Source organism: Lontra canadensis, unplaced genomic scaffold, assembly GCF_010015895.1.
Source record: "Lontra canadensis isolate GAN:19392208 unplaced genomic scaffold, GSC_riverotter_1.0 scaffold32, whole genome shotgun sequence".
Lineage (NCBI taxonomy): Eukaryota > Metazoa > Chordata > Mammalia > Carnivora > Mustelidae > Lontra > Lontra canadensis.
In genome coordinates, this window is record NW_022631026.1 from 6,458,705 (window position 1) to 6,472,417 (window position 13,713).

Below are 13,713 nucleotides of genomic sequence, written 5' to 3' on the forward strand. Positions count from 1 at the left end.
AACCCGATGCCGGACTTGATCCCAGGACCCTGCAATCATGACCTGAGCCAAAGGCAGACACTTAACCCACTGAGTTAGGTGTCCCAGGATAAAAACAATCAACTGTTGTACAAAATGAGTCCAGGAACATTTGTGGACTTTTTACTTAATTTCTCTTCTTTTTGCAATAAATTGAATATTCTTGGAATACAACTTGGCAAGTATAATGCAGAAACCCAGCAGCCCTCTTCTCATTCTCAACTGCTCTGCTGTGTGACGCAGAGTTTCCCAAGATGACACTATCAGTGCCATGCTCCCAGTTCTGGCGTCAGAAATGGAAAAGAAAAAGCCAGGACTGCTGTGAAGTGTTCAGTATGCTTGTGCAGTAGACCCATGGGACCTGAATGTCCTTCAGGACTCCCCAAATTATGCAAGAGAAGACAGTGACCTGGCCAGGTTACCGTGACGTAGGCCCTAGATGTAGGTGAATCCCTCCCTGTGACTAAAGGATGAGAAAAAGGAGAGCAGTGCTCTCTGCTAGGCAGTGGACCCGGAGCTTGGGAATTAACAACTTAATTTTCTGGGTTTACACCAGTTAGTGGGGGATGGAGGATGAGCTACCTCAATAATTCCCCACCAAGAATTCTTCGGCAGGGACAAGATTCCCCAGCAAGACCAATCACATGGAAATGCTGAGCCCAAGAAAAGTCAGCACAGCCCAAAGGACCCTCTAAGGAAACAGATTGGTCCATACACAAATCTTAGTTGGGCACGGAGGCTAATTCCACAATTTCCAGTACCCCTGTCTCTTCCTAGACTAAACACTGTATCCTATACTTCCTTCTCATCAAACAAGTAGACAGGAAGTAATTTTGCACGTATTATATTTGAAGTGCCTGTGAATACAGAGATGGAAATATCAAGTGGACAGTTGGATACATGAGTATGGAGCTTCAGAGAACAAGTCCAGATCAGAGTATATATTTAGCAGTCATCAGAATACAATGAAATGTAAGTGAAACCAGGACAACAGATGAGACGTGTCAAGGCCTGCGACTCACGTTAAAAGAAAACGGAAGAGAGAAAGATGCGGTATGGGCAGATAGATACCAATCCCTTTGGTTGATTTCAGGGCTAAGTTAAGGGATATATGAAAAAGCACTTGATTTCACTTCCCTACCTCAGTAAAACCCGTTTCCTACTCCAGTCCCCCCTTTCCTCTATCAATCTTTTTCAGACTTTATTTAAATTATACTTTCAACTGAAAACACCATCCCTCACAAATACAAAATGGTAAAGAACACAAAACTCAATGACACTTGGCCTCAAAGGACACCTACACTTAATATTCTCGAAACTCTGTAAAAGTTATACGATTTCTCCCAATGTCTCCACCATGGCTCTCTGCTTAACTCTTCATTCTATTCTAGAACTACAGTCTTCTCCTTGACTAGTTCCAAGCAGACTGGCATGAAATCTCCCTTGGAACAGTTAGGGTGATCGAGTGTTTCAGTTTCAAAAGAATGCAGCCTGTAAGCAAAATTAACATCAAAAGAGGAAGCCAGATGTCAAAATATTGAGCAAAATGGGGCTGTCAATAATGAAAAACAAGCACTGCAATGTGGAGAATCCCCACACCAATAACCTCAAGGTAAATTTCAAAATATGTTTCAGATGCAAACCTTCATCCCTCATCTGTGACCTATATTTTTTCCCTCCACCCACTACATCCTCTTTTATTAAAAGTAACACAAAGGGAAAACACTTTTGAAATCAGAGTGAGACTTATACACCCCAGCTGCAACTTCAAGAAGATATCATCATGACTAAGTTCACATGACTCATAACTTTCCTGAATTATGCAATTCATAACAGTTCAATTGAAATCATCTTGGGTGTCCTGTGGAGTACTCCAGAAGCCAGGATTCTAGTATATATTTCTATCCTTCAGAAAAATGTTGTCAAATCCATGGTGGGGGGAGGGCATGGGTGGCTCAGTCAGTTAAGCATCTGCCTTCAGCTCAGGTCATGATCTCAGGGTCCTGGGATTGAGCACCCCCCCACACACACCGCAGGCTCCCTGCTCAGCAGGGAATCTACTCTCTTTCCCTCTGCACCTAAACCTGCTCTTGTTCTCTCTGTCTCTCAAATAAATAAGTAAAATCTTTTTTAAAAAGTTATCAAATCCCTAATCAATATTTAGTACTGAGGGGCACCTTGCTGGCTCAGCTGGTAGAGCATGCATCTCTTGATCTCAAGGTTGTGAGTTTGAGCCCCACATGGTGGGTAGTGTTTACTTTTAAAAAATTTAATACTGAAATTATAGTAACATTTTAAGACCAGTAGGCTATAATAAACCATGCTCTTTAACTATAAAACTATTTTTTGATCTTTACCATCTAAATAATGGTAAGGTTAAGTTAAGCAACTAATCACATCCGGAGCCATTAAACACACACAGACTCACTCTTCAAAAGAAAAAACTACTCATAAGGCAAAAATTTATCACTGTGAGAATACGACAACTCAGTACACCTTTCTGAGACTCTTTTCCTACTGTTTTATTTTAAAAACTAAAACATGATCTATAAGGTTTATTTCAACACTACAATATGTAAATGCCCCCACCAGGAGTGTCCTTATTTTCCCTCTTCACCTACCTAAACTTAAAATCTGGCCTTGAGTGCCGCCTCCTTCAGGGAGCCTTTGATAACCTTCCGAGGCTAGGTTCAGGTTAGAAGAGCTAGTGCTCTTCTAACATTATGTGAATACATGGTAAGTCTATGCATTCTTCTGGCACTTGTGGTCAGCACTTTGCAAATTAAAAACACAGCCAAAAAAACAAAAAAAAACCCCTCTATGATCTGTGAATGTTGTGGAGGATTCATCTAGAAAGTAAGGTTTTCCGTTATACTATGTGCTTCCTTAGGATTCCTGCTACCTATTTTTCCACCTGTGAACAAGAGCATGATGATAAAAAATGATACAGCTGTGCTACAGTAAAAATATAATTTTAGTATCTCAAAGTACGTTTGTTTTTATTGACATTTATTCTTATGAAGTAGATCCTTACTCTATCTCTCCATCCTGACCATCACTACCTCAAAATTTCCCTTCAGTATGTACTGACTTCTCACCTCTCAGCCCTTCCTAACAAGCTCCCTTGCCTTTCATTACACTAGTCACCTGTAATCCATTTCGGTTTGAGATAACCACAAAGCAGTAGTTCAGGTGAGAACACTCAACAGCTTTAATACCCTCAGTCACTTACCATTTCTGTCCATTAAACTAAAAAACTGCCAGGTAAACTAATGTGAAAGTTTTAATTAGCTACAAAGAAAACCCACATGTGTCTCAACCGACACAACACGACTCACAGAATCATGGTGGGATCTGGAGACCAATACAACCGTGAAAAATCAACTTTGAACACTGGGAAAATATACTGTGATTCGTATTTAATTACTAAACTGTCTTATATGTCAACTTCCGTAAGGCAAAGAATCCTAAGACTTCGTAAGCTTACACAAATTGCACATCTTTTAGTGTATGTCCATTCTAAAATCCAATCTCTTCAGAAAATCTAAGTAAGGGGGTGGCGGGGCATAATTGGGTGATGGGCATTAGGAGGGCACTTGATGTAACGAGCACTGGGTGTTATACGCAACCGATGAATCACTAAATTCTACCCCTGACACTAGTAATACAGTATATGTTAACTAGATCGAATTTAAATTAAAAAAAAAAGTGTCAGTTGAAAAAACAAAAAAGAAAAAAGAAAATCTAAGAACCCTCTACTTCCTGGGCTCAAAACTGTTCAAATTGGTCATCCCTGGTAATTTTTTTTTTTTGGTTTAAAATAGCAAGGAAGTCATTCAAGCAGTATCAAAAGAGTTGGCCTGGCAGGTTCAAGCGCCCCCTCCCAGCACCCCCATAAACTGCAATTTAAGTAAGTACACGCTTACAAAGGTCGCAAAACCCAAGTCCAAGATGAGCTCTCCAGTCACCGCCTTCCAACCAGATTACTACATAAAGAACCTCCTACAGAAGAAATTCTAGGTTGCTCCTTGCAGAGCCAGAAAGAGCTGTGGAGCTTTGGGCCCTTCCTATCCGCAGCCCCCCACCACCCACACACACACCAAGTCCTGGCTTTGGCAGAACACCTTGGTAGGGCAGGGACCTGGACCACATCTCCCTCCCCAAATACGAGGCAACACCACCCCCCTTACCGCTTTCCAAAACACACTCCCCGAACACCAACTCTGGAGGGAGACCCCTCCCAGGCCCTCAGTCACCACCGGGGGGCCCTGCCAGTATCCCTTTCCCATTCAGAAGGACAAGCCCTTCTCCCTGCCTTCCCTAACTCCGAGAGCCACACCCCCTTTCTGTACCGAAAACTTTGGGACGCGCCACCGTCCAATACCCCGCCCCTAAACACCTGAAAGTTCTGCTCCCCCGCTCTTCCCCGAAAGCAGCGCGCTCCAGGCGCCCGGCCGGCCCTAAGCCAACTCTCCGGGGTCTTTACCGAGTCGCTCCGGGGAATCGTCCGGAGATCGTGGCGCCAGCACGAAAGGAACCACGCTGGTCAAGAAGAGGAGACACTGCCTCATGGTCCCAGCCCGGCCACCGGCTCCACCGCTCTAGGCAGCCTTTCGCCTGACGGGGGCTCGGGACACTGCTCACATTGGGAGAGAAGGGGATCCGCCCGGCCCTGCCCCTCAAGCCTTTCTCCTCCCGCGCCGCCTACCGGAAGACTCTAGAGCCCGGCTCTATGCCCCCGGAAGTGCAGGGAGCGCTCGGAGAGGGCGGCTCAGCCGGCTTCCGGCCGCCGCCGGCCCCCGCACCGCCCACAGCCGGAAGCCGGGCGCTGCGCGGCATGCCGGGAGCCCGTCGCTCGCCACGCCCCGTGCTGGCGCCCCGCCCCCTCACCGACCCTCCGTGGTCCTCTTTCGTCCCCAGTGGGTGCGGCCGGCGCCTGCTCTGACACGGCCCGCAACGTCCTGACTCGACCCATCTGGCCTCGCCTGTGTCCCCGGGTGACCGCCACGAAGGAGGTGGGAGCTCGGGAGTAGGCCCTCAGAGGCGCGTCCTCCCGCCTCCGTGGTCTGGGTCCTCCTTCTGGTTAGGATCCCCATTATCCTACCACCTAGTGCCGGAGGGCGGACGGGGAGGGGCGCCTGGCCCGTTTTGCTCGGGGGGAACGACCCAGACACGAAGCTCATGGGACGCAGGACGGCCGAGGCCCTGCGCCTGACCCCGGAGAAGCCCCGTGCACGCGCCAGCCTCCCGGACCCAAGTGGAGTGTCCAGCCCGGCTGTCCGCGGCCACCGGTGGCGTCCGTCGTAGCGAGCCCGGCTCGGCGGAGGGAAATGATCGAGAGCTGTCTGAACGCGCGTTTTCTTGTCGGCCCCGCTGTAGGCAGGGGGTCTGCAAACTCAACAAAGATTCCAGAACCCCAGCCCTAACTGCTCATCCGGTGAGCGCGGGAGCCAGACTCTTCAGCCGGCTTTTTACAAAGTTCTGCTTGCTTTGTGTAGCTTCGACTGGAGATTTCCCAAAGCAGTTTGTGTTTTGTTTTGCAATCCTTTCCATAATTTTAGCTCGTGTAGTTGAGTGAGAGTGTTTATAGTACTGAAGAAAACATTCTAACAGCATTGGATGCTTATTGCTCTTTTGGTTCAACTAAGATTTATAAAAGTAGGACATAGCACATTTTCCACTTAAAAGTGAGTGCAACAGCCTTTTCTCCACTATGAAGTGGTAAATTGTTAGGAATAGGATGTAGCCTTGCTCGGTGAACTTTCAAGGCTAGTTCCTGATAAAATACACAAACTGTGGTTTAAACAGGTTCATTGTGGCTTGCCTCAGTAAAATCTCAGCATCTTTCCAACAGTTGTTACCCATAGTTACTGGCTTTGCATTTTTGGCTTAAGTGAACCTGGTACGTTCATCTGAGCTATGCCTTCATTAAATATAAACACGTGGCTTACCTAATGAAAAACGTAAGCAGAATTTCATCTCTGTAAATTGCACACAGCTTAAAAAAAAAAAAAATTGTATCCCTTGGGGTACCTGGATGGTTCAGTTAGGCTTCTGGCTCTTGATCTCAGCTCAGTTTTGTTGTTTTTTTTTTGGGGGGGGGGGTTTTTTAAAAACTTTTTTTTTTTTTTTTTATAATTTCAACTAACTAACATACAGTGTATTAGTTTCAGAGGTAGAATTCAGTCATTGGGCAGTTGCATATAATACCCAGTGCTCATTATATCATGGGCATTAAGGAGGGCGTATCACCCAGTTACCCCATCCTTCCACCCACATACTCTCCAGCAACCCTCAGTTTGAGGTATGATTAAGAGTCTCATGAGGGGTGCCTGGGTGACTGTGTGGGTTAAGTGTGGGCCTTCAGCTTGGATCATGATCTCGGGGTCCTCAGATAGAGCCTCACATTGAACTCCCTGCTCAGCACGAAGTCTGCTTCTCCCTCTCTCTCTGCCCCTCCCCCACCATGCTCTCTCTCCCTCTTCCTTCTCTCTAATAAATAAAATCTTTAAAAAAAAAAAAAAGTATCTTATGGTTTGTCTCCCTCTCTGATTTCATCTTTTTTTTTTTCCTCCCTTCCCCCCAGCTCAGGTCTTCATCTCAGGGTTGTGAGTTCAAGCTCCACTTTGGGCTCCAAGCTGGGTGTAGAGCCTACCTAAAAAAAAAATAAGATAGAAGATTTTAAAATTGTATCAATTGTATCCCATAGAAATGTGACCATTGTATACAATTTTAAAACACAATTAGAATATCATCTCCCGAACAGCCAGGCACCATACTCTGCAGCTTGTAACTTTAGTAGATCCTAGATTATATTCTTTTGGCGTCTTTCACAGCTCTAAGATGTCTTGCTCATAGGAAGCATTTAGCTGTTTAATAAATGCCATTTTTAATTTTTTTAAAGTAGGCTCCATGCCCAACATGGGGCTTGAACTCATGACCCTGAGACCTAGAGTCACATGCTCTTCTGAGTGAGCCAGCCAGAAGACCCAATAAATGCTGTTTATTTAAAAGTAACGTTCTTGGGCGCCTGGGTGGCTCAGTGGGTTAAGCTGCTGCCTTCGGCTCAGGTCATGATCTCAAGGTCCTGGGATCGAATCCCGCATCGGGCTCTCTGCTCAGCAGGGAGCCTGCTTCCCTCTCTCTCTCTCTCTCTGCCTGCCTCTCTGTCTACTTGTGATCTCTCTCTGTCAAATCAATAAATAAAATATTTTTTTAAAAAATTAAAAAAAAAATAAAAGTAACGTTCTTTTCTTTTTCTTTTTTTTTTAATTTTTTTTTAAGATTTTATTTATTCAACAGACAGAGATCACAAGTAGGCAGAGGCAGGCAGAGAGAGGGGGAAGCAGGCTCCCTGCTGTGCAGAGAGCCCGATGTGGGGCTCGATCCCAGGACCCTGAGATCATGACCTGAGCCAAAGGCAGAGGCTTAACCCACTGAGCCACCCAGGTGCCCCTAAAAGTAACGTTCTTAATCCATTTTCTTATTTATATCCAGAAGTCCTAGATTTTCAGGGATAGTCCAATATGAAGCAATCTCTCCCATTTACAAATACATAACACTCAAATTAGGGTTTCCGATTTGAGGTTTGTCTTTTCATTTATCAGCAGTCCCTATCTTTAAGATAAATTAACACCACGTGGGAGAGAGAAAGAACCAGAGGAACAGAAGAGGGATACACTGGATAGAAGAACTACTAGTTCAGTGATCTTCAAACAGTTACTCTCTTATCCCCAAAAGAATTGATCAGGATGAAATTTGCAGCATAATGTATAATGTAAGTACATTTAAAATTGAAATTATTAGAGGTTGTTCTTTTAAATTTACCAAATAGGATATCTGAGAGATTTGGTAGCCACAGTGGTCACCAGCCCCCACACAGCCCCCCCAATGATCCTTGCTTCTTGATATTCGCACTCTCGTATGGTCAGTCTCCTAACACATTGGACCAATAGCATAGAGCAGAAGTGATCATATTTCACTTTCAAGATTTTAAGAGACTAATTTTTCCATCTGCGGTGCTCTCTTTCTTGCTTGCTTTCTCAGGTCACTTGGTGGAACATTCAGGAAGCCTCCAGAGAGGCCCACAGGAATGGAGATCACCATCCCACAGCCAGCAAATACTGAGACTTGCAGAAGACTACACGAGTGAGCTGGGAAGTGAATTCTCCAGCCCTAGGCAAGCTTCAAGGTGATATTAGTCCCCCAGCCCAACAACTTGACAGCAACCTCTGGGGACCCTAAGCCATTCCCTGATTCCTGACTCTCAGAAACTGTAGGAGAGAATAAGTGCTGTTTTAAGCTCCTACGTGAGAAGTAATCTGTTACAAAGCCACTATCATCTGCTTAAAAAAAAACAGCCAGGGGGCGCCCTGGTGGCTCAGTGGGTTAAAGCCTCTCTGCCTTTAGCTAAGGTATGATCCCAGGGTCCTGGGATCAAGCCCCACGTGGGCTCTCTGCTCAGTGGAGAACCTGCTTCCCCCCCGCCCCTGCCTATCTGCCTCTCTGCCTACTTGTGATCTCTGTCAAATAAATAAATAAATAAATAAATCTATCTAACTTAAAAAAAAAACAGCCAGGAACACCTGCTTGGCTCAGTCTGTAGAGCATGCAACGCTTGATCTCAGGGTCATGAGTTCAAGCCCCATGTTGGGCATACCACCTACTTAAAAAAAAAAAAAAAAAAAAAAAAAATATATATATATATATATATATATATATATGAACGGGTTGGCTGGATCCTAGGTTCCTCTTTTTTTTTTTCTTTTGAAGATTTTATTTATTTATTTGACAGACAGAGATCACAAGGAGGCAGAGAGAAAGAGAGGGAGAAGCAGGCTCCCCATTGAGCAGAGAGCCTGATGTGGGGCTGGATCCCAGGACCCTGAGATCATGACCTGAGCATGGCGGGGGCTCAACCTACTGAGCCACCCAGGCGCCCCCTAGGTTCCTCTTCTTAACACCAGAAGTGGTTCTTTTAATTTAGGATTCAATAAAGGTAATTAAAAGATTCTTGAGATTCACCAATCTCATGCTATAAAATGAATTCTTTATAATTTATATACTTATTACAAGTGAACTTAAGAGTAAAGTAAATTACAAAGAATAAAATATTTACAATTATTAAATACCTATCACCACATATGGTTGCAGAGTTAACTACCAGATCTGTACAAGTATTGATAAGATGGTGTAAATGATCAGAGAAATAGCTATTTGGTTCTGGCTGAGTTTGAGCTTTTTTCCTGTCATCCTAGCTCTCTTTCTCTTATTAGCTGCTCTCTGTCCTATTCTAATCCTACCACGACTTCTAGATGAATAGTGCCTTTCTCCCTCCATTTCTAAAATGCGTATTATTGCTGCATCTGTATGTTGTTGTTTTTGTTTTGGTTTTGGTTATTTTTTTTTTTTGCCAGTGAACAAGTCTGTGTGAAGCTAGCACTTCAAGAAACATGAGCCCATTCATAAATCTCTGTCCGATAACAAACCCACTGCTGAAATACAACTATCTACAAAATCATTGACCGAGAACTCTAGTTTCTGAGATTTTAGTTCAGAAATGGTAACCTATTAAAGATTCTTTTAGAAAGAAAAGTGAAAAATAAATCATACGCGGGGCAAAGCATAATATGGGAGGGTCCTCACCAATCAACAGATGACTCTTGCAAATTTTTTAACTGGGGAAGGAAATAACCAGGCCTAGTTGAAAATTGAATAATACCCCCACCAAGTTCAAAGAGAGAAGGAACCCAGACATTTCACTGAAAATATTATTTCAAGGAGATACACTTATAAAATTTTAGTAACTGTTTCTCTCTCTCTCTCTCTCTCTCTCTCTCACACACACACACACACTTTTTTAATGCCTTTTTCTTTCTTTTTAAGATTTTATTTATTTGACAGACAGAGATCACAAGTAGGCAGAGAGGCAGGCAGAGAGAGAGGAAAGGAAGCAGGCTCCCCACTGAGCAGAGAGCCCGATGTGGGACTCGATCCCAGGACCCTGAGATCATGACCTGAGCCGAAGGGAGAGGCTTAACCCACTGAGCCACCCAGGCGCCCCTTAATGCCTTTTTCTTATCAGGGATCTTTATCACAGGATTCTTTGCAGCCACTCCCTGGACATGGTGAGCAGAGAAATCACACCTCCTGTATATTGTATGCCGCAGAAAATAGGTAGCTGGGCTGGTTCTTTTTGTTCTTCAATCTCTTCTTTCACCCTTGAGATCTCAGAGTAATTAAGCCATACGTATAACTAAACGGTAGACTGGATAAAGAGAAAAAAAAACAAAAACTCGTGCTGGTTTGAAATGACCTCAGGTCTAAAATGGCCACAAGTCATGACTCTTGGTTTGACAGGCCCCAGAGAGGAGGCCATTGATTTCCCTCTGGTTCTACAGTGGCCAGTGACAGTCACTGAAAACCTTTTCTATTTAGCACTTTTTAGCAGAACTCCATTTGTTGAATGTTTAAACTCTGGCAATTCTACTAGTATTTTAAGAATAATATCCCCAAAGGTAATGAAATCATTATCTCGAAGACTGTCATGTTCATTGCAGCATTGTTTACAATAGCCAAGATACAGAAACAACATGTTCACGGAGAGATGGATAAAGAAAACGTGGTACAGACCTACAATGGAATATTATTCAGCCTTAAAAAAGGAAATCCTGCCATTTGCAACAACATGAATGAAATTGGGGGACATTAAGCTAGGTGAAATAAATCAGACACAGAAAGACAGACACTTTACATGTATAAAGTCTCTCAGTTGTATAATTTTTATTTTTTTATCTTTAAAAAAGTTTTTTTAAGATTTTATTTATTTATTTGTCAGAGAGAGAGAGCGAGAGCGCAAGAACAAGCAGGGGGAACAGCAGGCAGAGGGAGAATCAGGCTCCACACTGAGTGGGAGCCCGATGTGGGACTTAGTTCCACATCTTAGTGGACTTAGTCCCTGAGAATATGACGTGAGGCAAAGGCAGATGCTTAACTGACTGTGCCACCCTGGCATCCCAAGATGTGTAATTTTAAAAAGGTAAACTCAAAGAACCAGAGGGTAGGAATGGTGGTTGCCAGGTGCTGGGTTAGGAGGGGTGGGAATGGGACATGTTGATCAAAGGCACGAACTTTCAGGTTTTGTTGTTTTTTTAAGATTTATTTAGGGGTGGCTCAGTGGGTTAAAGCCTCTGCTTTCGGCTCAGGTCATGGTCCCAGGGTCTTGGGATCGAGCCCCGTATCGGGCTCTCTGCTCAGTGGGGAGCCTGCTTCCTCCTCTCTCTCTGCCTGCCTCTCTGCCTACTTGTGATCTCTGTCCATCAAATGAATAAATCAAATCTTAAAAAAAAAGATTTATTTATTTAGAGAGAGAGCATATGAACAGGAGGAGGGGCAGAGGGAAAGGGAGAGAGAAGATCCAGCAGACTTCCCACTGAGCACAGAGCCCAACACGGGCCCAGTCTCAGGACCCTAAGATCATGACCTGAGCCAAAATCCAGGGCCAGACGCTCAACCAACTGAGCCACCCTGAGTAAGTTCTGGGGATCTAATGTACCGTATGGTGACTATAGTTAATGATACTGTATTCTATACTTGAAATTTGCTGAGAGTAAGTGTTCTTACTATACATACACAAATGGTAACTATGTGAGGTAGCAGACGTGTTAAATAGCTTGATTGTGCAAATTATTTCACAATGTGTAGGTATATCAAATCATCACGTTGTACATCTTAAATATACGCAATTTTTATTTGTCAATTATACTTCAGTAAAGCTGGGGGAAAAATGATACCAAAGAGACCCACATTGTACATTTGCCCTCAAAAGGACTTATATTTCAGAAGATGAAAGATGCGTAGAAACAGAAACACACACAATGTGATACCTTTAAAAAAAAAAAAACACCTGAACACATGCATTTTTTTCATATTTTTTTAAAACAGAATTTTCATTTTGGACTAATTTTAGATTTACAGAAAAGTAGCAAAGTTCATACACAGTTCCCACACACTCATCACCCAGCCTCCCCTAATGTTCACATCTAACATAATCATAGTATTTGTCAAAACTAAAAAGTTAGGGCGCCTGGGTGGCTCAGTGGGTTAAAGCCTCTGCCTTCGGCTCAGGTCATGACCCCAGGGTCCTGGGATCGAGCCCCGCATCGGGCTCTCTCCTCTGCAGGGAGCCTGCTTCCTCCTCTCTCTCTCTCTGCCTGCCTCTCTGCCTACTTGTGATCTCTGTCTGTCTGTCAAATTGAAAAAAAAAAAAAAAAACTAAAAAGTTAATGCCAGATTTCATAATTTTTAAGATATTGTGTCTTTTTGTGGCCTTTCAAAACAATGATAAAATACCTAACAAAATTTACCATGGACAGTACTTTCATAGTGTTTGTCCAACCTTCACCACTATCTGGTTCCAGAACATTTTAATCACCCCAAAGGAAAATTCCATACCCAAATCACTCTCCGTTACCCCCTCCAAGGACTTAGCAAGCCTAATTGGATCACACAGTTTGGCTACTCATAATCTTTCTGTGTTTCCCAGTCCAACTCAGGATACCACGCTGCATTTAGTTACATTGACTTTTTTTTTTTTTTTGCAGTAATCTCGAACTCATGATCCTGAGATCAATCAAGAGTCCCATGTTCTTCCAACTGAGCCAGCCAGGTACCCCCAGTGTCCCAGTAACACTGTTTTACTCTTTAGGTTTCATAAACTGTTTCTAAATAGTTCATTCTGTAGAGAAGCACGAGTTAATTTGCTTAATTGGTTTTCAAGAAAATTGTCCGGTGTGATCCCTCACTACCTCCCCTCTGCACTGCTCTAATAGCTTCTGATGTGACTTTCTTGCCTCCGCTTGCTCCCTACCGACACCCCAACTTAACTAGGTTGGGCTGGCTGAATGTCTTCTCCTCGTTTCTTGCTTCTTTCATCATCCATTTGTTTTTTTCTTTTTTTTAAGTAGGCTCCAGGTCCAGCAATGGCCCAACATGGGACTTGAACTCATGACCTTGAGATCAAAACCTGAGCTGAACTGTTGGAGGCTTAATCAACTGAGCAACCCAGGTGCCCTTATTGTCCATTTGTTTTAACTGCCTTGTTGTCTACTGACAGTATCTCACTTTTCTCCATCAGAGCGAAAGCTCCAAAGGGAAGGACCCTGCTGCCTTCGATAGCAAGTAACACTGCTATGCATAAGGAAGTCAAAGGTGTTTATTTTTTTTTTTATTTTTTTAATTTATTTTCAGCGTAACAGTATTCATTGTTTTTGCACCACACCCAGGGCTCCATGCAATCCGTGCCCTCTCCAATACCCACCACCTGGTTCCCACAACTTCCCACCCCCTGCCCCTTCAAAACCCTCAGATTGTTTTTCAGAGTCCATAGTCTCTCATGGTTCACCTCCCTTTCCAATTTCCCTCAACTCCCTTCTCCTCTCCATCTCCCCATGTCCTCCATGCTATTTGTTATGCTCCACAAATAAGTGAAACCATATGATAATTGACTCTCTCTGCTTGACTTATTTCACTCAGCATAATTTCTTCCAGTCCCGTCCACGTTGCTACAAAAGTTGGGTGTTCATCCTTTCTGATGGAGGCATCATACTCCATAGTGTATATGGACCACATCTTCCTTAGCCATTCGTCCGTTGAAGGGCATCTTGGTTCTTTCCACAGTTTGGTGACCGTGGCCAT

The 13,713-nt window shown here is 43.7% G+C and overlaps 1 protein-coding gene and 1 long non-coding RNA gene across 4 annotated transcripts in view; one reads left to right on the top strand and one right to left on the bottom strand.

The window, feature by feature from the left end:
* Positions 1-4,743, bottom strand: part of ADAM17 (ADAM metallopeptidase domain 17) — a 52,783-nt gene extending 48,040 nt beyond the window's left edge. Inside the window, exon 1 of the mRNA XM_032866815.1 lies at positions 4,505-4,743. Coding sequence (XP_032722706.1) covers positions 4,505-4,589 — 85 coding nt within the window. The 5' untranslated portion in view covers positions 4,590-4,743. The remainder of the gene's footprint in view (positions 1-4,504) is intronic.
* Positions 1,446-8,346, top strand: LOC116873156. Of its 3 annotated transcripts, none has more exons than XR_004383757.1 (3): positions 1,446-1,630; positions 7,626-7,795; positions 8,065-8,346. It is a non-coding gene; the product is annotated as an uncharacterized LOC116873156 (long non-coding RNA). The 3 variants fall into 3 exon arrangements; XR_004383755.1 differs by lacking the exon at positions 1,446-1,630 and adding an exon at positions 5,306-5,705; XR_004383756.1 differs by lacking the exon at positions 1,446-1,630 and adding an exon at positions 5,306-5,455.
* Positions 8,347-13,713: the final 5,367 nt, after the last annotated feature.